The sequence below is a fragment of the Passer domesticus genome, chromosome Z (assembly GCF_036417665.1).
Source record: "Passer domesticus isolate bPasDom1 chromosome Z, bPasDom1.hap1, whole genome shotgun sequence".
NCBI lineage: Eukaryota > Metazoa > Chordata > Aves > Passeriformes > Passeridae > Passer > Passer domesticus.
In genome coordinates this window covers 13,985,019-14,009,578 of record NC_087512.1, presented here as the reverse complement: position 1 = coordinate 14,009,578, position 24,560 = coordinate 13,985,019, and the positions used below count along the sequence as shown (strand labels likewise).

The 24,560-nt window shown below is 42.4% G+C and overlaps 3 protein-coding genes across 9 annotated transcripts in view; 1 reads left to right on the top strand and 2 right to left on the bottom strand.

Moving 5' to 3' along the window:
- LOC135289475 (uncharacterized) overlaps window positions 1–13,542 on the top strand; it is a 34,376-nt gene extending 20,834 nt beyond the window's left edge. Inside the window, exons 2-7 of one of the 5 annotated variants that reach the window (XR_010352247.1) lie at window positions 1,624–1,695; window positions 1,806–1,874; window positions 2,471–2,602; window positions 2,933–3,080; window positions 3,258–3,533; window positions 10,203–13,542. Coding sequence is in view for 3 of the 5 variants with exons in the window: in XM_064403073.1 (XP_064259143.1) it covers window positions 1,028–1,118; window positions 1,624–1,695; window positions 1,806–1,874; window positions 2,471–2,602; window positions 2,933–3,080; window positions 3,258–3,354 (609 nt within the window). In the remaining 2 variants the exon portion in view is untranslated. Of the gene's footprint in view, window positions 1–988; window positions 1,119–1,623; window positions 1,696–1,805; window positions 1,875–2,470; window positions 2,603–2,932; window positions 3,081–3,257 lie in introns of those variants that run through there. The other 4 variants (XR_010352246.1, XM_064403073.1, XM_064403074.1 and 1 more) reach the window with 4 other exon arrangements.
- On the bottom strand, window positions 12,458–20,680 carry FBXO4 (F-box protein 4). Of its 3 annotated transcripts, XR_010352244.1 has the most exons (8): window positions 20,125–20,262; window positions 19,774–20,009; window positions 17,953–18,173; window positions 16,884–16,959; window positions 16,208–16,386; window positions 15,196–15,371; window positions 14,635–14,798; window positions 12,458–14,154 (listed from the first exon to the last, which is right to left on the bottom strand). XR_010352244.1 is itself a non-coding variant. In XM_064403070.1 (7 exons), the coding sequence occupies exons 2-7, from the start codon at window positions 19,986–19,988 to the stop codon at window positions 14,065–14,067; spliced, it is 957 nt and encodes a 318-aa protein (XP_064259140.1). In that variant the 5' UTR covers window positions 19,989–20,009; window positions 20,540–20,680; the 3' UTR covers window positions 12,458–14,064. The 3 variants fall into 3 exon arrangements, 2 of the variants coding, with proteins under 2 accessions (XP_064259140.1, XP_064259139.1); XM_064403070.1 differs by lacking the exons at window positions 14,635–14,798; window positions 20,125–20,262 and adding an exon at window positions 20,540–20,680; XM_064403069.1 differs by lacking the exon at window positions 14,635–14,798.
- RIMOC1 (RAB7A interacting MON1-CCZ1 complex subunit 1) lies at window positions 20,312–23,981 on the bottom strand. The gene is made up of 6 exons (XM_064403071.1): window positions 23,885–23,981; window positions 23,442–23,542; window positions 22,901–23,044; window positions 22,375–22,506; window positions 21,983–22,097; window positions 20,312–20,732 (listed from the first exon to the last, which is right to left on the bottom strand). Exons 1-6 carry the CDS (start codon window positions 23,952–23,954, stop codon window positions 20,443–20,445), a joined length of 852 nt encoding a protein of 283 aa, XP_064259141.1. The 5' UTR covers window positions 23,955–23,981; the 3' UTR covers window positions 20,312–20,442.
- Window positions 23,982–24,560: the final 579 nt, after the last annotated feature.

Below are 24,560 nucleotides of genomic sequence, written 5' to 3'. Positions count from 1 at the left end.
TTCCCCCACCCCTTTGCTCACAACCAGTGCCACAGACTGTTCAATTGAAGTGGCTTTAGTACAAGCAGTGACCATTTGGGTAATAGAAGTTTTGGGGTCTTGAAGAAGAGACCTAAGAATTTTCTTTATGTCTGGGTTTGCATTTGACATTGCCAGTTTTCTTACCAATTTTTCCCTAGCATCAACATTGTCAGTCTGTCTCTCGATGGCTACACAGAGACGATCTATAAACTTTATAAAAGCCTCAACGACCCCCGATGGATCACCGAGAAATTCTGGAGGGGGCTGGAACTGTCAGGAATTTTTAGAAGTGCCGTTTTGGCAACCAGTTTGATATCATTCAATACATCCACCGGCAATGTGGCCTGATCCTCAGGTCTGTCGAAAATCCTGTCCCTAGAAAAGGCATTCAAAGCATCATCCCCCAGTCCATCTACCTGACATTTTTCAACCAAAGATTTTAAAAGTTTTTTCCACTGAGCTTCCCAAAGCAAGAACTCAGTGGGAGACAGCAAGGCAGTCATGATGTATCTTAAGTTATGGGGGATTAAAGTACGTCCCATAAATGTGAAGTCCAGTCAATTTTTAAAACATGGTGAGTTCAGCCCATAGTCCTTAGCTGATTTTCTCAACTCCTTGATTTCTGTATAAGGAATTTGTTCCCAATGCACGTCACCATTTCAATTAAGAATGAGAGGGGCAACTAGCTGGTCAAGATCCCTCGTCAGTTCTAAATCACCATCCCTAACAGCCTCCTCTTGGATCCACACCCAGCTGCCACCCAGCCTGGTGATATGACCGGGGGTGCTGCCGTCCTCATCTTCCTCGGTCCAGGAATTCACAGGCAACGTGGGAGTACATTGGGGAATTCACAGACATCACTTTGGTATGAGGTCACAGAGCTCTGTTTGATGTCAGGTTCCAGAGCCCCACTGTGCTCTTCAGTGCTCGCTCTGGGCAACGCTGCAGCAGCAGCAGCAGCAGCAGCAGCAGCAGCAGCAGCAGAGTGTTGCTAGCAGGGGGGATCATGGTCCTGAGCCGCTACCTCCTGCTGCTCTTTCTCGTGGCCCTGCCAGCCCAGAATGCCCAGAGTGCTCCAGCAGCTGGGCAGGGAGCAGGTAGGCAGGCAGGGGCCAGCACACCGCCCTGGCTGGCAGCAGCAGGGCCGGGAGCAGGGATGGCTGAGCCAGGAAGTCAGCACGGGGCAGGCAGAGGGGCAGAGGCTCCAGGGGAGGTGTGAGGGGCTGCAGCTGCTTTAGGCTGCAGCATGGAGAGAGCTTCCTAAGGAGCAAGGATGTGGGGAGGGTCGGGTCAGGCCCGGAAGCTCAGCACCAATTCTCCATCACTCAGCAGTGGCTGTCCGTCCCTCCGCTCTGGTTGTCCAGCCTTGTGGCCCGGCTCCAGGGCTGACCCGCACACAGATCCATGCGGGCACGCCACGGCTTTTCCCTTCATGTGGGAGCTGCCAGCTCAGTGTCCCAAGGGCAGCCAGACCCCCCTGCAGCTGTGAGGATGCAGAGCTGCCTGAGCGTGCCCTATCAGTGCTTTCCACATCCAGGCCTTGAGGTGTGCCCATGAGGGCAGTGCACGTGATGGTAACTTCTTGTGGGTGTTTGGTTGTAGTTCACGCCAGAGAGGTTTCTCCTCTAGCTCCTCAGGCAGACTCTGTGCTGATTCCGAGCTGGTACCTCAAGCGTGAGTAGTCAGTCTGTATTTTACTTCATTTTATAAATACTCCTTTTCCTTGTACTATTCATAAGAAATTTACCTTCATATGTAAATGTTCTTTTATAAATTTAACACAGGGAAGGACTCCCAGAGGATACCTGTGGTTCCAAAGGGGCTACTAAGAGCATTGGTGAAAGCTGCATCTGGTTAGTATATCCTATACTGTTAACTGTGGGACCCAGGAAGCTGAGCTTTTGCTTCCTGTAGGCATGTGCTGTGTCCTGGACAGCCAGAAGCACTCAGTCAGAGTCTTGCTGCAGGCCCACTCCATTTCACAGCTCCTGCAGGGAGCCCTAGAGATGGTCCAGCACAGCCTCTGCTGGCAGCTATGCTTCCAGATGATTGCCAGGGCCTTCTGCAGCTGCTGCTGCAGTTGTAGCATTCCTGGCCAGGGCTGCTCTGTGCAGACATTGGCATCCAGATGTTGGGCAAAGGCCAGTGCTGAATTTGTGTTCACTACACACTCAGCACAGCATGGAGGCAGACCTTTGAGTTAGGGATGGTTGATGCTGCACCTCAAGAATGAGGCTTTAGTTGAATGAATTCCTTTTGTTGGTTGATTAAGTCTTGAGTGGTTTGGGTCTGCATTTCTTGTTGCACTGCAGAAAATCTGGTTGTGGATTCGTTTTGTCTTTGGGGACAACAGGCTCCTCACTGCCACTTCTCGAAGTGCCCCTGCCATGGCACCGTACCTGTGGTAAGGGACAGTTAGTTATATTTATGTCCTATGTTGTTTCTAAAGAGAGAGATCACGAGCTTGTCCAGAAGAACATCTATCCTATGGGAGAAAGTAACAGTGTGCCAGGCTCAGATGAAGAAATAGAAGGAGTAACGGATACCAGAACATCTGCTCAGCATGAGAGACATTCAGGAAGTGAGTGCTTGCTAGATGCTGTCTTGGGCAAAGAGCAGCATTTCTGCTGTATCCCTGCAGTGCTCTCCATGGGTGAATTGCAGGTGCCCAGCACGCAGCCAGGGGCTGCAGCCCGGAGGAGTAGATGGGGCAGTGCTGCTCCCTGGCACACACTGGGCTCTTGTGCATGAGAGCTTGATGGGATCCCTCTTGGTCCCTGATGCTAAGACACCAGAGCCAGAGGAACCCATCTCTGAAGACAATAATCCTTGAGCATCTGAAGCACACTGTGGGATTATCCCTAAATCAGAGTACAAACATTGTCCCTTGCATTGTCTTTTCTCCTGCCAGAGTCAGCTGCTGGGCAAAAAGTCGAGACTGCTAGAGGGTTGGCATTCAGCAAGAACTACATCCTAGCATCTGTAGCAGTCTCGGCTGTGCTTCTGCTTGGGGCAGTGTTTGGGTACATAGTCATGTATGAGCTTCTGAAGAGAGACAGGTGAGCTGGCCTTTCCCTTGACTTAGGTATTTCTGGTATGGGCAATGAAGTGTTTGCAGCATGCAGGAGTGCCAAGGCAGCTCCTGGAAGTGCTCTGCAGAAACCTCCACCATGCAGTCCTTTAATTGTGCTTTTATCTCATATCTGAGGATTGTTCTTGGAAATCTGTTTTTACAGGCAGTTGCAGGAAGACAAAGAACCATCAACAGAATCCCACACTTACTCTTTTTGGGACAGCAAAGATTATAGCAAAATTAAAGGTGAAGCAGAATGAGGAGAATTCCAAGGAGGAATCCAGAGAGCCCAAGCCAACCAGTTCAACAACTTTTCTGCTTGTCACCAGAGATCTCTTTGGCAAAGCTTGCCAAAGAGACCATGGATGCAGACCCCCCACCTCTGCCTGCCTCTTGCAGGTGCCATTTGTCTGATGGTGCCTTTTCACAGGTGTTCTATGTGAGTTAGGTTGTTTTATAGATATATTTATTATATTTCCTGTATGTCAATACGTGCAGTCTGTGTCACTGTGTTTTTAAGACCCAAAATCCCACATAACGGAACCTTTGTGTTTTGCCCTGGGTTCATGGATGGGGTGATATACTGGGGCCCTTGGAAAAGAGGAAATAGACACACAGAGGCATTCTTTTGTTTCTCTCTGGGTTCTGGATGGGGTTGCCTGGCACTGGTCTGTCATGGTGGCGGGGGCAGGGTGGTAAGAGTGTCGTGATCTTCCTGAAGAGCATCCTAAGAAGGACAGCTCAGAGGCACAGGCACATCCTTCTCCCTGAACAGCATGTGATGTTAAGCTTAGGTTTCCTTCTGGAGGCAACACGGAGAAAGGGACTGGAGCACTGTATGGCATTCCACAGAGTAGCAGCCTCTGTTAAGAGCAGGGCCCTCTGCAAAGGGAGCCAGGGACAGAAGCTCCCCAAACCTTGGAAAAACAGGGAAGGCAAGGGGCGGAACAAAACTGGTAACCTCTGAGGTAAGGGTTCAGGGGCTGGGCACAAGGGGAAGGACCAATGGGTAATAAGGGATTAATATAGAAATGCAAAGGCCTCCGGGGATGGTGTTTGCAGCGGAGGTGGTGGTCGGAGTGCCACACCCTACCCTAAGAAGTGTCCTGATAAGGACGTCCTGGGTGTGCAGGCATGTCCACGCTTTCTTTGGTGGTCTTTCTCTGGCTAGCTTCAAGGTGACTCAGAGGAATGAGAGACAAGAAGCTTGTATGGTGTTCCACAGAGACCAATATTTTATTAGAGCAGAACCCTCTGGGAAGGGTGCCAGGAACAAAAGCTCCAGGGAAGCAAAGAATACATATTTATATAGGAAAGGCAGGGGGCGGGACAAAACACACAGGTCCGTGGTGTAAGGGTGCAAGGGTGGAGCAAGGGGGAGGGGCCAATAGGGTGGGAGAAATCAACACACTGCAGCAAAGGCTTCTGGGGGCAATCTTTCCCCTCACCTTCAGTTCGAGGTTAGTGCCTTAGAGGTCGGTTCTCCAGGGTTGTGCAGCAAGTCGTTCCCTGGCCGGTTCTTTGGCCCCCACAACTCCCCCTTCTTTATTAAATAAAAAGGCTTCCCCCAGAGACCTTCCAAGCACATACACAAAAAGTAAGCATACACGGAAAAATAAAAACAACTAGAAGGATCCAAAGGACATTCTTCACAAGGGGGGCAACCCATCCCTTGAGTCCCCAGTGTCTAAAAAGGTCTTCAAACCACTTTGGTTTGTGTTCTTCTTTTAGTTCTTTTATGAGGTCCTGGATCTTCTGGGATGGATGCTTTTGCTGGGATTTTTTATATTGAGACTCAGGCCATGGTTTGCCTGAAGGCCTGTAGTAGAATCTAACACAATAGGTGGCATCGGAGGATCCCAAAAGCTCCAGATCTTGGGTTCCTCTGGTGCATGGGGCAAAATCCTGGTCCACTCATCCCAGGTGTTCACCAGGTTGGGTTCTTTCCCTGTGAAGGATATTCATTGGGCTTTAACAGAACCCCTACCAGGCAGGAGGTCAACGGCTTGCTGGCACTGCCCGTGAACAGGCACATGTTGTCTTGCTGAACAGTTTTTCTGAGGGTGACCTAGATGTTCTCCTTGGGGTGTGCTACTAACCACACATCCAGTGCCAGTGTTCTTAATGGCATCCAGAAGATCAGGACAAGCAGAAGGACCTTGCTGGCGTAGGTATTGCCTGCTGCAGCAGATGGATAGTAAGGGTGCTGCAAACTTCCTGAGGAAGTGTCCTAAGAGGGATGGCTGAGGGGCACAGGCATGTCCTTCTCTCAGCCCAGCAAGCGATGTTCTCCTTTGGCTTATTCTGGGTGATGTGGAGAAAGGAGAGACGGGAGATTGTATGGCATTCCACAGAGAACTAGCCTTTATTAAGAGCAGGGCACTCTGAGAAGGAGGCCAGGGACAAGAACTCCAAGCATCCAGGGAAAACGGGCTTATGTAGGGAAAGTGGGGGGCGGGACAAAACACTAGGGCCAGTGGGGTAAGGGTGCAGGGACGGAGCAAAGGGGTCAGGCCAATGGGTACAAGGGAATAACGTAATACCATTAAGGATTCTGGGGATGATCTTTCTGCTTGCCATCACTGAAAAGGTTTTGGCTTAGGGGTTGGCTTTCCAGGGGAGTGTGGCAAGCCTTTCCGTGGCTGGTTCTCCAGTCCTCACAACTCCCCCTTTTTTATTAAATAAAAAGGCTTCCCCCAGAGACCTTATGAGTAAAGCCTTAAAACAACTAAACATGAAAAAAAAAACCAAAACACAACAAAAAAAAAAAAAAACCACAAAAAAAAACAAACAAACAAAAGAAACCCCCCAAAACAAAACAAAACAAACAAACAAACAAAAAACCTAAAAGGATCTAAAGAATGTTTTTCAGATGGGAGGCAACCTATTCCTTAAGTCCCCAGTGTCCAAAAAGGTCTTCAAACCACTTGGGTGCCTTTTCAGTTTTTAGTTCTTGGACTAAGTTTTAGATCCTCTGGATGTGGGTGTGGATGCCTTTGCTGTGGGTGGTTAGGTTGAAGAAGCACAGCCCTTCAAACTCTTCACAGCTGTGTCCATGGGTGAGCAGTAGAAAATCAATGGCAGCTTGGTTTTGGAGTGTGGCATGCCTGATAGTCTCCTCGTCCAACAGGAGGTTGCTTAGCACAGCGGATGTTAGTGTCAGTTGTCCATACAATCAAATAAACCCAGAGTTTCAACATCAGCCTGACTAGAATACTTCCACTTAATAAGAAAAAAAATTAATGAGTTATTATTGCGTTTGTCTATATATATACATATATATCTGTTATATTTTCTAAAGGAAAATTATGATTCATTTTGCAAAGGCTCACATGCTAAATTTCAGGTATGTGAGTACTACTGAGTTAGATGATCCTTCTCACACATACGGTACTTGAAGAGTCTGAATTTATAGTCAGATTCTACAGCACACTAGGCCTATTTAAAGGACTAATAACACTGGCTTTGTTACATTTTTTTCAGAAATGCACTTTGATTTCCTAAACTTTAAAATAAACAGTCTGTACAGGAACCTCTTATTATTCTCCAAATTGTGGGGCAGTTTGCCAAGGGAACAGCACTATGACCTCTGTGTGTGATTGATAGTAACAAGCAGAACAGAATATTGCCAGTATCCAGACAAAGGCAGAGTATAAGCTAGGAGTATAAACTGAGCACTTTTTTTACACAAGACTTTCAGTCTTGTGTAAAAAGTCTACTCAAAGAGCTAAAACAAACAAAATAATTAAATATCTATAAAGCAAAATCGTAGTAGCAGTGGTGTTGCAACATGCTAAAGTAGCACAAAATCTCCAAAATGCTCTCTGGTGATCTCTCTCTTTGACTGTACATAGGGGCTTTGGGTTGCTAGATAGTCTCAACAACATCCTACTTAAGTATCCTTGCATAGTTATGCAATGAAAACCTGTCTTCAGAAACCAGGGAACAAATACAGGGGACGCCTTTTAGCAATTCTTTGATATACATAAGTGAGTCAGCGGATTGCTAGTCTCTCTTGGCTTGAGACAGCAGGAATACATTTTAGTGGGTTCAGGCTCTATTTAGGAACTGGTTCTGGCTCTTAATCAATGTGACTGGGAATAAATTTCAGGATTTGGGTGGGTCTAGTGGTCTGGAACCTCAGAAGAGATGAGGCTGCATTGATGGGTACTCCTTGTTATGGATTGCTGACAGCTGGGATGGACAGTGTGAGCTGTAACCATACAGTGTTGCCAAGGTACAGTCACTGCCCTAGTGCATCTCTTTGAGATGTGCTGCAGCAAAAGTACTGTGCCAGCATGGCCCACAGCTTGCTGAGGCCAGGATGTGTGTTTCACATAGGCCTTGTCATCACACTGTGTCAAACAATGATCCAGGAAGAAAAAAAAATACTTAATTCAAAGATTTAGCTAATTGCATCTCTATTTTGGAAATACAGTATTTGTTTATCTTACAGGACATTGTCATTTAAGGCTTACCTTCTGTGAATTTACTCTGGGACTGTTTTACAATACTTTATCCCAGAGCATAAATCCAGTGTCTGGTGTTCTTTTCCCAGAAAAGGGATATGTCCTTCTGGCATAATTTGACCCACTTCAAATGAACAAAGTACTCTTATTTTGGAATAAGGTTGGACCTTCTTACAGTTTTGCAAGAACAGCTATTTTTTTTCTGAATTCAGGATCTAATTGGAGACAACTTTCAAATGTAGGAAGTCTGGTTAGGTATTTCAGGGGTGTCAGGAAAATGACATCTGTTCTGAGGAGTGATGCCCTAATTGTTATGCCAGTTTCTACCTGCATGCAGATAATATGAAGCTTGACAACCTCTGGGTATGTTGCAAGTCCCACTAAGGAGCAACCTGAGCTTTCTCACCATTGTAGGGAATACTGTGACAACACTGATATTCCAATATCCAGTAATCTTGATTTCACTTTGATGTACATGAAACAAAACCAAATTAGCAGCATATAAATGCACAGAAATAGCCAAGAAGCATTTTCACTAAGAGTACAAAATCAGACTTCATGGATTTCACTGCACTGAAATTCTGTGAATGTGTTTCAAACATTCCAAGACCTTAGTTTCTCCTCTTGTATGCAGCTCTTTGTGCTCAAATACAGGGTAAACTTACATGCCCCGAAAGTGATTAGAATTAGGATAGGAATCCTGGCATATAGCTGCACCTCTGAGTGCAGGCTCTCACATGGTCCAGCTGAAGCACAGCTCTGCATTCTCTCCCACCCCTGACTTCACAATAATCTGCTCAGCAAATCACATATCAGGCCAGTGAATTTAATCTGGTGCACAGAGTAGAGAGCAGGAAGGAAGCTGCTGAGCTGGAATGCGTAGAGACCAGAGACGCATGGAAGGTACCTCTGTGGGACCTGTAAGACAGGAGCTGGCTCAGCATGTGAGCTTGAGGATGGCACTCAGGTGGCAGTAGGGACACCCATAGACAATAGGCACTGTGGCAACATCAGTATCGGGTTATATGTTAGCCAGAATTTTCCCTGGTTGTTGATTTTAATTGCCTGCCATGAATCTTGTTGAGTACTGTGGCAGCAGTTTCCAATGCCTCCTTTCAGCTGGGACCCTCAAACCATTTAACCCCTCAGGCATACCAAGACACCCAAAAAATCTTCAGAACTATATGTCCTTTCAGTGATTATTTTTCAGTATATATCTGTGTTATTAGCTACTTGTGACTGGAACAAGTGATCAGAGAATAGTGGGGGATCAAAATGTGTGTATGTACACCAGCTTATTTGTATTAACTCAGTAGCTGTGGTAAAAATAAAGCTGGAAAACATAAATACTTGGTAGAAATTTTTTGTTATAGTGAGCCTAAAAGCAGTTCAAGTCTCAGCTGAAAAGAAGGCTATTGATATTGGCTCAGCAGCAATTATTTTCAACAAAAGACTGAAAAATTCTTGAATTCAAGTACATAATTCAAGCATGTATTGGTTATACTCAGTTTCCTCTCCTGTTTTAGAGAAATGTAGCAGTAATCAGGTAACTGGGTTCTTTGCTTTCAATAACATATTTTTTTTAATTTTTGAGTCTCTAATTTTGAAAATAAAACCCATGAGATTATTTTAATATTGTTTGTTAGTTAAATGAGTAATTTGCATTTATTTTCTTGCAAATAGCTTGTGGTTTTTCAAAGAAGCTTAATGTGTAGCTGTGTCAGTGTATCCTTATGCCATATTGCCCAAAGTCTGGATGTGTGATATGTGAATGTTATAGTCATAAAAGAGGATTCTCAGGTAACTCTTTTACTTAAATCCTCATTACTCAAATTCAAGAAAAAAATTAATTTATCCCACCAAATTTAATGTACAGCACATAGGCAGATCAAATTTAACCTATTTCTTTCATATGAACTTCCATATGAACATAAAGGTATGGACACTGTTTTAAATCTTCACAAAATTTAAAATTAAGCCAGTTGAATTTCTAAGGGAATTGGCTGTTAACACCACCAATCTTATGAGAGAAAGTTCTAAGCAACTGATGTTTCTAGTTACAATTAGGAAACTTGTGTAAAAACCTTCTACAAAAGATTATTTGATTGAAATAGAGAAAAAGGCTTGGTTTTGTTCTTGATGAGTTGCCCTTTTATGTTCACATTTATGGAATGTGTCTCACGTGGCATCAGGCATGAATGGTGTTCATAATTTAAGTCTGTGGGGAAGACATGAGAGATGCCACACCAAAATTATCAACAAAGCACTATGGATTAAGAAAGTACAGTCCTCGGTCCTCAAGTTACCATGTAATGACAGCAGTTCCTTTATTATGTGAGAAAACTGTGATTTTTTTATCACTTTGTAAAGAGTAGTATTAAATAATTTCATTAATACAGTACGTCTTTCTGGGTTGTCATCAGGATTACTTCACAGTGAAACACTTCACAGAGCTGGGTGAAATCTGTTTCTGGAACTATATCAGACTTTCATATGTTTACAGCTCTTGTCTATAGAGGAATTAATTTTGAGATTTAATTTCCAAGACTAGTATTGTTCAACTTTCTTTTGATGGAGCAAATGGCTTGATTGATTTCAGCCTTCAGAAAAATGACTGAATGCCTTTTTTCTCCCATTAGGTGGCTGATTCTGTGTGCTGTCACATGCAGGCTGGTGTTCCCAGAGACAGTAGGCTCCTTGTGCAAGGACAGTCAGAAATACTGCAAGTGAGAATACTGTTAGCCCATTCAGGGGGCTAAGTCGTCATTCAGAAACTTCCTGATGCAAAATCCTGCCTCCAGTAGAGAGCACTCTGCGCACATGCACAGGACAGGTGACGACTGGTTTGGGAGCAGCTCTGAGGTCCTGGCAGACCAGGGAACCTGGATTCAGTAGGGTGTCCACACACTGATGGAGGCATCATTGAGGACAAGTGCTCAATTCCCTTCTGCCCAGGACCTGTAGCTCTGAATCTGGAGCGGGGTGTCCAGTTTTAAGCCTGCACTATGTGAGATACAAACCAGAGAGAAACCAGCAAAGGGTCACTAAGACATTTTAGAGGCTGGAGGAAGGAACCCTAAGAGACTGGCTGCTCAGAAACCTTGGCCAGTAATGCCCAGACTGGTACCTGCTAACAGCTGCACAGCACAGACGTGGTAATGCTGGAGCAGGGGATATCTAATCTCACTGGTTCGTAAATATTCCCCTTATCCAGACCCATCATGTTGGGGTTTGTTAGGTCTCTGCTCTGTGCCTACTACCTACATTCTTGATTGCAGTTTCATCCTCCTAAGACAACTGAGGGCAGCCTTTTTTCAGACATCTTTTGACGTTTAAGTACAGGCTCCAGCTATATCACCTTCTGTGACTGGACAAATAAAGTTATTTCTCTAGTTGTGTATTTGAGGAAAGTAATTTATCCAGAACCACTAGTGCTAGAGTGGCATGGAAAGCACAATAAATCACAGACATCAATCACTTTGCAATAATGCCAATGATTATTTCCATACATCTTCTGACAGTAACTCCATCTATTCTTAGCTGCGATATTCACGCTACCATACAAAGTGATATTGACAAAACACACCAGATTAAGAGGCAGCATATTTCCCATCTGTGAGCCTTTGAAAAGCATTTCGATTTTCGCACAGGTCTTTCTATAACTGCACCCACTTCCTGCAACTCTGAGCAGGGAGTGCAATTGATTACTTGGAGCAATTTTGGCAAAGGGTGTAGGGATGCTGCCTGGATGGAATGCGTGCTGATGCTGATCAGCAATGCCATCCTGCAGGCCACACAGAGAGCCACAGCTTCCTTCTGAAGCTGCAGCTAGAAGGATCCTGACACTCCTTAGATCCAGGGCTGCTCCATCATCAACAGAACCTGCAAGACATCTCACCAGTGATAGGGTCCTCTATCCTGAGAGCCTGACAGGCACCCCCTGGGCACTGCTCTGGAGCTGGCAGCAGGCATTTTTGTTATTCAAAGATTTGAAAATTAGCATCCCCATGGCCACTTTCTTTTTTCAAAAGCTGCTCAGGTAATGTCTCAGTAACTGAGTTTTCTTATAAATCACATATATTGTCATTTTAACCTCTTATTTTGTGACCACTGCTTAGATAAACATCCTGCCTCCGTGGGTACAAAAGCAATTTTTGTCTAATGCTTTTAGAATCCTTCATCCCTAGGAAAGCAAGATTCCTGGAATCTTGATTTTTCACAAGCCCATCACAGTTGCATCTACTCTCATAAATAAAAAACCAATTAGATTTTTTTAAAAGTAGTTTTCTCTTTACATTACAAAGTTTTAAGATACACTTAAGTCATGTTCTAATATTCCATACCAAACTATTTTTGAATTTCTAACAATGACAGTCCCAAGCTTAAATGGTTTCTGTTTCTAAATTCAGCAGACTCAGGAATTGAGACAGTAGGAATTGTCAATTGTAAAAGGCACTGCATCTCTGCAACTGTTTGCTGTATGTATGCTCAACAAGCTGGTTGCTTCTTCCACAGCAGATCTCTGTGCACCTCTGGACAGTGTTTCATGCTCATCTTCCTTGCCCGTGCTGACCCACAACATTTAATCATGGAGCTCTGTGACTGCACAGACTTCTCATGCTCACTGTTTGTTTCCTAGGCTGCACCCTTAAAACCTCTAATTCTGATAGGTATTCTAGCTTTAAGTTAATCTTACAGATGTTGTTTCAGACAAACTACATACTCTCTACATTATCCTAACCCTTTGAAATGACAGTGAGTTATCTTAATTAATAACCTTGTTCATTAATAGATATAGATGACAATGGTAATTTGTTATGACAGTGTGATTGCAATGTGCGAGCACATGTACACACATGTAAGGGGCTTAACACACAGAGAAAGATTCATATAATTATTTTTAAAATTATTTATTCCTTATGAAGAAAGTAGAAAGAGGATCTTCCATAACCCCTCCATATTTGTAGTAACTAACACAGAATCAGGTTGCTGCATTCAATCTCCTACATATAGACCACTACAAAATTCGTGTGATTAGGAGGAAAATCACATACACCCAGTCACAAAGCACGGAATTTTATCCCAAACACTCATAAATCTGTTGTGTCTGCTCTATTTTAAAGGGCAAAACTTACACTATTAAAAAAAAAAAAAAAGAAAAGATAAAGCACAGAATTTTCGTTGTAATGTTCCTTTGGATTATCCCTTGAAACTCCCATGTGTCCCTGATTAGGACATACCAAAAAAATCTGGGAAAATGGATTAACTGTGCATAAAGATGAAAAAAAAAATGGATTTTAATGCTTTCTAGTTCATTAAAAAATCCCAAACATCTTCTCACATGGAATGTTTCTGACATGGCTGTGTTGATCATCACTCAAGTATTCCACACTGAGGGCAGTTACAGCTGTATGTGTGCTATGCAATCATTTATCTAAGTACCATGAAAAAATTGTGAGATACCTGAATTTCTATGATAATAGGAGAAAAGGAAAAAAAAGTCCAGAATAAAGAAAATAAATGCCCCAGCAAGAAATCCAAGTGAAGTTTCTGAACATTCACCCAATAATAAAAACATGAAAAGACAACCTGAAAGACATCAATATGGAGAACACAATTCCAGCTTTAAAATGTTGCTTTGCTTTTCATAAAACTATTTGCAACTGTGTAGAAAATTTCAGGACAGGTATAATTCACATCTGCAAATGGCCACAACTATTTGGGAAACTTGATAGTCTGTGTGTGTGCAATAAAGTCCTGAATGATCCTATTTAACATTTCTTCATGGAATCAGAGGCATATCCAGTTCAAGCTAATGACTTCAGTGCAACAGAAAGCTAAAGATGCTGAAGTCTGTTGTGGTTGGTTAGTAAGTAAGATCACAACAAAGAAACAACAATTCATATGCAGAAGTGTTTGTTTGCTTCTAAGAAATTTGGTCTAGGCTGAAAATTCCCCCCACTATTTTTTATCTAGGCATTTTTTGTAGAAAAATACAGGGGAACTCACTTCTCTGTACTGTCTTTCTGTCAGCCTCCTACTGTACAACCTACAGTATGTTTTCTTTGGTCAGGAAGTGTCACTGTAAAGATCTCCCTTGAATATGTTTGCTAAATGTGTGATACGGCTGTGCTGATACATTAATGTAGTGTTACATATTTATTTACAGAAGATATTTGACCAATCAGATATATTGGAAAAGATTGTACTCTAAAGGCCTCTGGTTGAAAGGAGAGAAAAACAACAAATCAAAACATTCAGATTGTCCCTCCAAATCACTTCTTTATCGCAGCTAGAATCGAGGCAATCCCACTTGTATTTCTAATTCAGGACTATAGTTGGAAAAATGTTAAGAATTTGAGTATGTGCAGTGAAATATACGCACGTTTGCCTTATCAGTTTTCCCTTCTGACAGTAGTCTGGCAGGAAGGACAAGATTCTTTCTTCAAGTGAAATGGAAAACCCCAAAAGGTTTATACAGTGCAACAATGCCTAATCCTACTACTGAGCACTTTTACAATTTGCTTCTTCCAAGAGCCACTCAATTCCATTTAGCAATCCATCTAAAGTTGCAGCTACAGTGTCCTGCATCTGTGAAAATAAAGTTAAAAGCAAAAGTTATTGTATTAGAGGTAACAGCAAGAGAAACACTTGTTAGATAGACACTCTGTGTCTCTCTGTAAAGTCAGAAACACTTACATAAAATCTAAATCTTTATCACTAGTGTAAAGGTCCCTTAGACAAAAAAAGTTTTGTAAGAGTAAGAAAATAAACAACAAAAAAAACCCCTTATGTTAAGAAAGCTTTCACTTTCTGATACTTTCTTAGTATCAGAGTGAATTTTTTTTCAATTGTTTCATCAGCTGTTCTGGAAGATTACATTTACTTTACAGATGGGAATCCACTTGAAAAATCTTCTTGTTACTCTTAAAGCAAAAATGCCAAGAGCTTTAGACTTCTATACATATCATTAACATTCAGATTTTGTAATATCCCATCCAGTAGCTATTATAAATGGTATGTTTTGTGAAAAGCCTACAAACATTTTCCTTATGAAAACAAAGGAATTACCTCAAATCAGGATTTTTTCTGATTAAGTTATTCCTCAGCTACACAACATCAACAAAAATTAATTCTGTGTGGCTGAACCATGCTAACAGATACTGTGCTTGACAAACATAAAAAACCAGGTTCAGGACCTCACATCCTCAGGTAGAAAACTGATCTGTCAAAAACTGAAGAAATCGCATCAACTGAGTGACAGTAAACAGTCTTTTAAAAATGTCCCAAAAATCTATCTTTTGTCCAAGGCTGTGAATCAGGATATTTAGATTTAAATGAACTGAAGCTTGCTTACTCCCTTCAAGACCATAATTTGTCCTTTCTTACAATCTAGCTCCATCTTAAGTTGCTTGTGCACTTTTGGGCAAGTCACTTAGCTCCTTATTTTCAGTCAGGCTAATAATTCATCTTGGAGCACCAGACAAACAAAATCTTTCACTTAAATGGAAAGCTCATGTACTAGTCTTGAAAGCTGCACACTTGCTTAGGTAGGTATAGTTAAGGAAGCTGAGAGCTTAAATTAAATTTAAACCACAGAGAAACAAAAAATAAAGGTTTAAGAGCAAGTACCATCCAGGGCTGATGCAGCAGATTTAGTTGCAACTGATGTGCCATGTAAACACATGGAATTCTTTTCACACCAACGTGAGACACACAGGACAAAATGAGCAGAGGTCTGTTGGGAGGCCCAAGGGCTGGATCAACCATTGCCAAAATACGAGCCAGCTCCTCCTGACGATCGTGTTCTAAGAAACAATTTTTAACATATGAGTCTTAAGAATATGCAAAAACAAGGTGTCTTAATTTTGTTTGTTTGTTTGTTTTTATTTCAGAGCAAATTAGACAGGGGGCTGGAAGGGCCAAATGATCTTGTTCTGCTTATCACAAGACTTATTCATCTGCACTTATATTACACAGATATTGATGACATTTAGATGTTAAAGATCTCCACAGATTCTAGAGGCAGGCTATTTAAATCCTAACATCAGAGTGTTTTCTGAGTACCTCCAGAGATCAAAATTACAACAAGCCATTCAGAAATACTCATACACTGCAGAATCAGCAGCCCTTCCCTATTGAATGCACTTTGCTCTTAGTGTATCCCTTTGAAGTTTTTTACCTGTCTCTTTTCTGAGATAGCCCTTTTCCTCCATTCAAAGCTGATGAATGTAAAGACAATTACCGTAATTGTTATTTGCTTTATCATCTTACAGGACTAAACTGATTTAGACTAAATGCATTTTTTACAGTTTTCCTGGTGAAGGTTGTTTCCAGGCTATTACAGCACAAACAATGTATTTTCAAATTTCTTCTATACATACCCATGGGTGTGGTTTTTTTTTGTTATTTTTTAATCCATGTAATTTAGATAGCAACCATATCAGTATGTGCCATAAACAAAACAAGGGGCCACAATCCCTAACATGCTGATGAGTGTCTAAAATAGGAGACCTCTTCAACAGGGTAAGATATGAAGAAATAGCAGATTTTGAAAGGATCAGAACATGGATTTTGATGTGTTGCATATTCTTTGTAATCTAACACACTAGTTATAAAATATACATAAAGATAAATCCCTTACCTCTATGAGCTTCTGCATTAGCAACATAAATGAATCCATCAACTACTTCGCACACCTTCCTCACTTGAGCTATGACACTGTAGTGCATGGCTTGCTGGTTCCCTTCTGCGCTGTTCTCTTGGTAAAACATCTTATTCACAGCAACAGCTTGCTCCTCCCTTGCTCTCCTCCTTTCCACACTGAAAGATATCTCAGTAGTCAGGTTAACTGAGAATGCCAAAACAGAATCTTGAAAGTCTAGGTGGCTCAGGAAAGGGTCAGGAAAATGTGCTGAGCCAGAAAAATGGTTTCATTTCCCCCTGTCCCCTCCTGCCCTCCTTTGTTTCTGAGTGCACAAACAGAGATGGTTGGCAAACTGCAAGATGCTTATGAAAATACATTCCAGGATGAGTTCATAGAGTGTTTCAACAGGGACTCAACCAAGATATTAAGAGGGATAGAATCACCTGTAATGTACCGGTTGTACACCTTTGGTGCATATACTGTTTGGAAAAGCTTTATTACATCCATGTAACTTAGTGGTTGAAAAAAGAAAGGAAAAGCGAAGGCATGCAATTAAACTTCAATTCATAAGAGATATCAATGCAAGAGAAAATGCACATGACAAGAATAGGAAGAAAAGTCTGAAATAAATTAGAAATTGTACTTTTCATTTGGAGAACAGATCTTATCTTACCTTGTTGTGGAATACAATGTCACAATATTGAATTTTTGATTGTTGTTAAACTGAAAACTGACTCCTGATCCAATTCCTACAGGGAAAAAATGAATCTATGAGATTACAGCTATTTGGCTACTGAATACAATTAAGTGGTTGTTAAAAAATTCCAGTGGAGCCACAAAATGAATATATTCAACCTAGATATTGCTGTTAGGGGTAGCAGATTTACTATTTTACAATTAAACTTTATACATGCTCCAATTGATCAGACTTTTAATTTAATGAAAATCTAGTCAATGGTATTAAAACTATTTCTGTATTTCTGATTATTAGATTTGAACCTATAAATTTAAATCAGAAAAGAGGCAGACTTGTATTTATTAGCTGAAACTGGCACAGAAAAGGCTCCAGTCTGCTTATGACAAGCTCCATTGAAAAGGACATATGAGAGAAATAAAAAACTCACTAAAAATAATTGTCATGCTTCCTATAAATACAATTAATTATTTGAGTTCAGCTGTGATGAAATAACTGTTCGTTATAAAGTAACACTTTTTTTTCTCTGGCCTGGACTGAAGTCAAATTAGACTTTTCAAAGCTACTCTTTAAAACATCAAAAAAACCCACACCAGCTCCTTTAACTCTTCTAAGTAAAATTTACATAATTTGACACCAGGATACTGAATCATATAAGGATCAGCCTTGAGTTCCTATGTAAAATCACAAATGTGGTTTTTAGCCACTTACTGCAAGCAGTACTGAAAGAAAGGCCTGTCTGCATGTATTGATCACAACAGCAGTAGTAACATGGAATTTTGGATGACAGTAGAAGTACAAGGAGCAAAATGATTCTTCTGACAATGTCCAAATTTAATCGCAAACTCACTGAAGCTATTAGTTTGTCCCAAATGATTGCTGCATTTATCCTTCTGAACAAACCAGAAATCATTTTGTTTTTTTACCATTATTCTACTGAACTTTAAGAATACAACAAAAATAATTCCTTTTATTAATTTCTTCCTCGAAGTTTTTTGTGTTATATCTTTTTACAAAATAAGAAGGCCAAAAGCCAAACCATCATTACCATGAATTTGTCTATGAGGCAGGCCAGCTACCAGCAGAATTTCTGGGCATGTCATCATCTTTTGCACCAAAGAGCTGTCCAGCTGTTCCAAACCTGGCCCAAACATAGCAAAGCGAGGTTCTGCCTGAGTGACCAGTGATTGCAAAAAGGAAGTCACAGTCCCATACCGGGGACGGCTCGATTTCAAACTTCTTCTACCCTGAGGACAGCTCCTTTTATATCTGTTTAAAATAGATGCAACTAGAAATTAAACACAAAATACAAAAGAGGTATTAATCAAACAAATTCATTTAGGTCCCACATTTCTTTTGCTTTGCTACTGGTACAACTCAAAGCATAGGTAAAAAACTATAAAGTTCCAAGCACCAGTACAAAGTAGGCAAAAGCATCAGTTCTTTTGAAGTCCAAATGCTGACTTTTTGGACCTCAGTACACTTCTATCTACAGATATTTCAGTTTATTTAAAAATAAAAAAAAAAATCATGAATTCCCCATCCTCGCTGAATACACAATATAGATAAAATAGCATCAAAGCAGAAGAGTCACATTAAAAATATAATTTAAAAAATTAGTCTTGTGAGTGCATTTTAAACTTTAATTAACTCTTTTGTGTTTATAACAAGTAACCCCCTGAAAAAGAAACATTTTCCCTGTAGGTAGAGAGCATGCAAGCTGTGGAAGAGGACAAGTCTGCAAACTCATATGCTCATTTGGTGTGGATGCTAGAAGGCATGGAAAGACTGGCAATTGAGAAGAAAAAAAACAGTCAGACATCCTAGTGCAGCAGCTTCAGTTTGCTTCTACAGTCATGGTAGGCTGGTACTGAACAAACCTCTTCTAATAAGCATCAAATGTGGGCTCCTTTGTACCCACACGGAAATGTTTCAGTTGAGATCAGCAGAACAGCTAAGTGCACGCAGACACAATGGAATCACTGACAGATGGTTTCAAAGTAGTGATTCAGACCTAAATAGATTTAAATTAAATTTCAAAATCAGTCCATATTTTGCACGTCAAATACTGGGTGTACTGTTCCCACCTATTAAAAGGGGATGAAGGGCACGGAGATTGCAGAAGTTAATGCACTTACCACAAAACAACATGTTAAGAACCACCTTTGGAAAATGTAACTGCAAATAAATCAAAAATCCCAAACAAATCTACAGACCACTACTGCAAATCAAGGGAACTGAATGATGTTTAGAAAAGAAATCACTACAAACTAATGTACTTGTCTTCTCAGTCATCCAAACATATTTATTGTGTTGCTATGCTTTTCAACTATACTAGCTGAAACCAGTCTTTGTCTTACAGTCTTTGACAATCACACCTAAAACAATACAACTCGTTATTTTATGCACATTCTGTGCTCTTTTTTATTATTAGGTCTTCCAAATAAGAAGAAAAACAATGAAGATTCATTTCACTTGCTGTTGTTTGAAGACTTCTTAGTACTTTTATGAAAATAACTGCCGTGGCACTTCGAGCAAAGTACACTTCTTTATCAAGATCAACAGTATGCAGTATTTCTGTGCCACAGCAGACAGTTTACAAAAAGCTGTAATTTTTTTTAGAGCATTAGTCTTGTCTTTCTTTACAATGTTTTACATTCTTGTTGAGTTCCAAACAGAAAGAGCTGACCAGACCATGGTGCAACAGGAAATTGTATTTCCAAAATAAACACTAGATTTGAGACACATCAAAATTTAAACAGCAGCTTACAGCAGAGATTTATTTCTGTAAATATGAAACATGCCTGCAGGCTGAGTATTACTGCTGTAGGCATAGTTAAAGTAATGTAAAGAATACAGAGATACTTACACTGCCATGTAATCATACAGTGCATTGTCGCTGACCTCCGAAAAGGCTTTATTAAAAATCTCCTCATCTGGAAGTGATTTCCAATCAACAGATGACCAAGAGGGGAGATCCCGCAGGAGAAAATACCTCCATAACAACGGGTCTTGCACAGCTGCCCTCCAGTAACAACTCGTGCTTCCTAAGCGGCACAAATCTTGGGGGGAGAGGAAGGACATGATGTTCAGCTGCACGTCGATCTGAAAACCATTGAGAGCAGCGATTTAACGACTCCCGAACTCAGCAGCGAAGAAGGCCGGGCTGGGATGCAGCGCCTTGGCCCCGCTCCCCCCCGCGCCGCCGGGCCCCGCTCACCGGCAGCGTCTGCAGGGCGCTCAGCGCCTCGGCGCCGTCCGGGGGCGGCGCGGGCCCGCGGGCGCCCCGCGCCCAGCGCTCGCGGAGGGCGCGCAGCCCGCCCCGCACCGCGGCCTCCAGCGCCGCGCCCGCCGCCATGGCGCCGCGCCGCACCGCGCACGCTCCGCCGCGACCGCCCGCCAGGAACCCTCGGATGCGTGCTTTTAATGCAACAGAATGTACACTTCGGGTGGGAAAAGGGAAAAGGAAAGAAGTCCGTGAGGAAGAGTGTGCTCCTATGCCGCAAGTTTTCTTCTGGCAAAGACGATGCAGCGGGTCTTAGTCGTGGGGTTTCACGAAGTAATGCAGCATTTGTTTTGCAGTTGTTGTGTTCCACCCTTGACCTTTTAAGGGTCCCTCACATACGGCCACATACTTTGTTAACATGATTCTCCCTGTTTCTTGGAAATCCAGCGATATGCTCTGTGATCTGCTGCCCAGGTCACTGTTAGACACAGGATCTACTGACTCAAGGCTTTCCTGCTTCCCTTCTCCACAGTGCTTCAGTCCCCAGTAGCACATTTCTCCACTGTACATCATTGCCAGTAAGTGAGTGTCACTAAATATACCTGCAAAAATAATTCAGATCAAGTATTTTATTGTTCTGCTATAAGCAAGTACACAGCTTGTTCATTTTTTTAGTAACAATGGGGAAGAAAATTCCAAAAGACAATATAACTATATGATTTTATAAATATATAATGCCCAGAAGAAAACATGGATCAAAACCATGCTCATTTCTCTGTCCAGTTTGGCCCTCCATATTAAAATCTTTAACACTGCCATATAAATACTATTTCTGTAACTTTGTTTGCCTAGTTATTTCATAGAATTTCAGTATTTCTCTACAGCCTCTTTAACACAGGCATGACTGCACATATTTACTTTGGAGTATTTCTGTGCCTCCCACAGTTTAAGCCTAAAAGATACTGTCTGAGGTCATCTTAACTCAGACTAACCAGCAGCAGCTTTATTAGTATTTGAATTCAAAGGCACATGTGTGTTTTTCACAAAAAAAAAAATCCTGCTAAATAAATCCACAACTTGACTTTACATTATGGAGCTATATAGCAGCAATGCCACTTTCAGATGAAATCAAACTAGAAGGTGCTGCATATCCTGCTAGAGTCAGAGTAGAGCTGTTTTGGAGTATGGTCAATGTGGACATCATAACCTCAGCACCAGCTGGTTTACCTCACAAATCCCCTCCTGCTGTATCACCTACCTGCACCACACTAATGCAGCCTAAGTTCCTCCTAGAAATGCTCAATAGGAATGAAACTTACATAAAGCTAAATAAAGTGGTGACAGAGAGCATGTGCCAAATCTAACCAAATCTGCATACAGTTTTTACCTGCATGACATCTGTAATTGTGTTTGTACCTGTGCTCTCCTGGAGCTAAAAGGGAAGATCAGTATGTGAACTTCTGGCACCCTCTGCAGTCATATTTGTGCCTTAAACATCTATCAGTTGTGAACTGGATGGTTCACAGTAGAATACTGCCAGTGTAAAACACTGCTGTGCATGAAACACTCATTGCCTCAGTTCACCTCCCTCCAGTGCACTCATAAAACACCAGGAAAACAAGCACTGGCACCTCCTAAAACTCACAAGTCAAAAAGAAAGGGGGGGGGGTGTGCACTCTTGCCTGCTTATTTGCCTCATTTATTATCTTCTGGTTCTAAAAAGTGTCAAGTCTTGAACATAAATTAGGTCAAACAATAAAAACACGCAAAAAAGCATTTCACAAAGTGAAGCAGTTATTAAGAGGAGTGGCTTAAAAGGTTTTTTGGAGTTATTTTTTGGGGGTTTTTTTACCTTCACTGAGTAATCTAGCTGTGTCTTTATCTTGAAGTGAGATATCTTCATCTAGCTGAAGAGGGCATCTAAAGCTAAGCATCTTCATCAGGTACTGAACTCCATCATTAAGACACTGAATACAGTTAAAAATGAGGAAAAAAATAAGTTCTCATTAAATTAATGATACGCAGAAAGACTTCTTCCTATGAAGCCCCAAAATCCTAATTGAAGAAAAAAACAAAACAAACAAACAAACAAACAAAAAAAAACGAAACAAAAAAAAACCACACCCAAGAACAGCAACAACAACAAACCTAAAAAAAAAACCCCAAAAACTCAGCCATATATTAAAAGTGAAGAGTCAAACTTTAAAGCTGTATTCACAAGCTCATAGTTTCCATCTCCTTTACCTTTTTAAATGTGGCAGTGTTTTCTTGTAGCCATTCACTCCTTTCTTTTGCTGTGTGGCAATACATGTAAAGCAGGGCTCCTTTTCTCCAGTAAAGACATTCTAACAACTCTGCACCAAGGATGTTGATGGGCTGAAATAAAATCCAACAAACTGGTCTAACACAAAACCAAACCACCTGAAGTACTCATATGCACTGTCACACATGCAAACACTGTGTAAATCTCTTACTTCAGGGGCTGCGCTTGACAGCAACACTCAGAGAGACAAGCCCAGCCTAACCTAATACTGTAGGTCAAACAGAAGTGTTAACTGCCTATGGAATCATGAAACGCTAGCAAGAGAAATTCTGAGCACACAACAAGCCATTTGAAACAATATTTTCAGGAATCCCTATTTAAATATCAAAAAGACTTGAAAACGTTTCAAAATACTTTAAATTATGCCCATCCAAAATGCAAATACTATGTCCCATTTAAGATTTTTTGTTTTTAAATAATGAAATAATTTGCCCTCTGGCTACTCACTTCTTTTATGCCGCATTCCCTCACTAGGTCTTCTGGTTCTGAAAGAACAGAAATAAGTTCTTTAAGTTTTTGCAAGGCAAATTCTTCTGGAAAATCTTCATCCACAAGCTGGTTTTCCTCAAAATATGTAATGTCTAGGACAGCCTATGAAAACAAGAACATATACAAAGCAGAAATGCTACCGTCAAAATAATCAAATGGTGGCGTGTTTTAACACAGAAAATTCATTTGTGTACAACACATTACAATTTGAAGGTATTTTTTGACATTTAGTTTACAAAAGGTGCAAGTTAGAAGTATTGAAGGATTGGTGATTGTGAATGTCAACCAAACCCCTTTCTGTCCCTAAGGTAACAGCTGAAATAAAATGATGACTCCAAGTTATCCGAGTCAAAAGCAGTTCTGTGCTTCACAGGCGCCCACCTCACAGCCCCAAGTAACGGAGCCGCCTTTCACCCCACCCTCCCTTCTCACACCAAACCGTCTCCCACACCCTACACACGTTTTCTTCAAAGGCAGTTTGATGTCCCTAACAAAGTACCTGGGTATAGAGCTGAAAAAGCGTGGAAGGATGTTCTTTCCCTTCCTTGCAGAGGTCCTTTAACTTGTCCAGATTAGCAGAGCCTTTCGCTAAGAAGGTATCTGAGGGAAGAACACATGAGCACTCAGCAGGAGCCTTATCAATCCCCTTTTCCACATAGCTTTATCATCCATCCTCGGGGCATCTAAAAGAGCGGCTGAATAATACACCACTGAAGCAGGCCGGTCATCCTGTCAGACAATTTAAACACGAACAGACGTTCGTGTTTAAGCTAAAGCCATCCGTGACCTGGCTCTGATGCTCCCAAGCGCACACGCCGTCTGCGAAGACGCCCTCGCGGCCGCCCGTGCCCTCGAGACCACCCGCCCCGCGCCGCCCCCGCCCCCGTCCCCGTCCCCGTCCCCGTCTCCGTCCCCGTCCCCGTCCCCGTCCCCGTCCCTCACCGCGGGCCCCGGGCGCCCCGAGCCGCCGGCCCAGCGCCGCCACCCGCGGCCGCAGCGCCGCCGCCGCCATGGCCGGCCCGCGCGGCCCCTCCGCGCAGGCGCAGGAGCGCGAGGGGCGGGAGCGGGAGGGGAGCGGGAGCGGGCCCTGAGGGTGTCGGTGCCGCCCGACCCGGCCCTCCCCTGCCCGGGACACCCGGCCCCCGACCCCGCAGGACACCGCCGGCTCGCCCGCCCAGAACGGCGGGGACTGCTGTTCTGGGCTTGTGCGGGCGTGAAAGCTCTTTCATAACAGACGGATGCGGCGTCTGCAGTGCTCCGTCCGTCCCTTCGGGAGACACCCTGTGTTGACAGAATTTACGGAGTCGTTGTACAGCTTGGAAAAGACCTCTGGTTCCAGCCTATGACCGAATATCACCACGTCGATCAAACCGTGGTACTGAGTGCCACATCCAGTCTTTCCTTAAACAGTTCCAGGGACAATGACTCCACCACTTTCCTGGGCAGCGCATTCCCATACCTAATCACCCTTCCTGTGAAGTAGTTTGAAACAATGTTTTGTGAAACAGTATATTACGTCCAACCTAGACCTCCCGTGGCACAGGTTGATACTATTTCCTCTCTTCCTGTCGCTGGTTGTCTGGAGAAGAGCCCAACCCCGCCTGGCCACAGCCTCCTC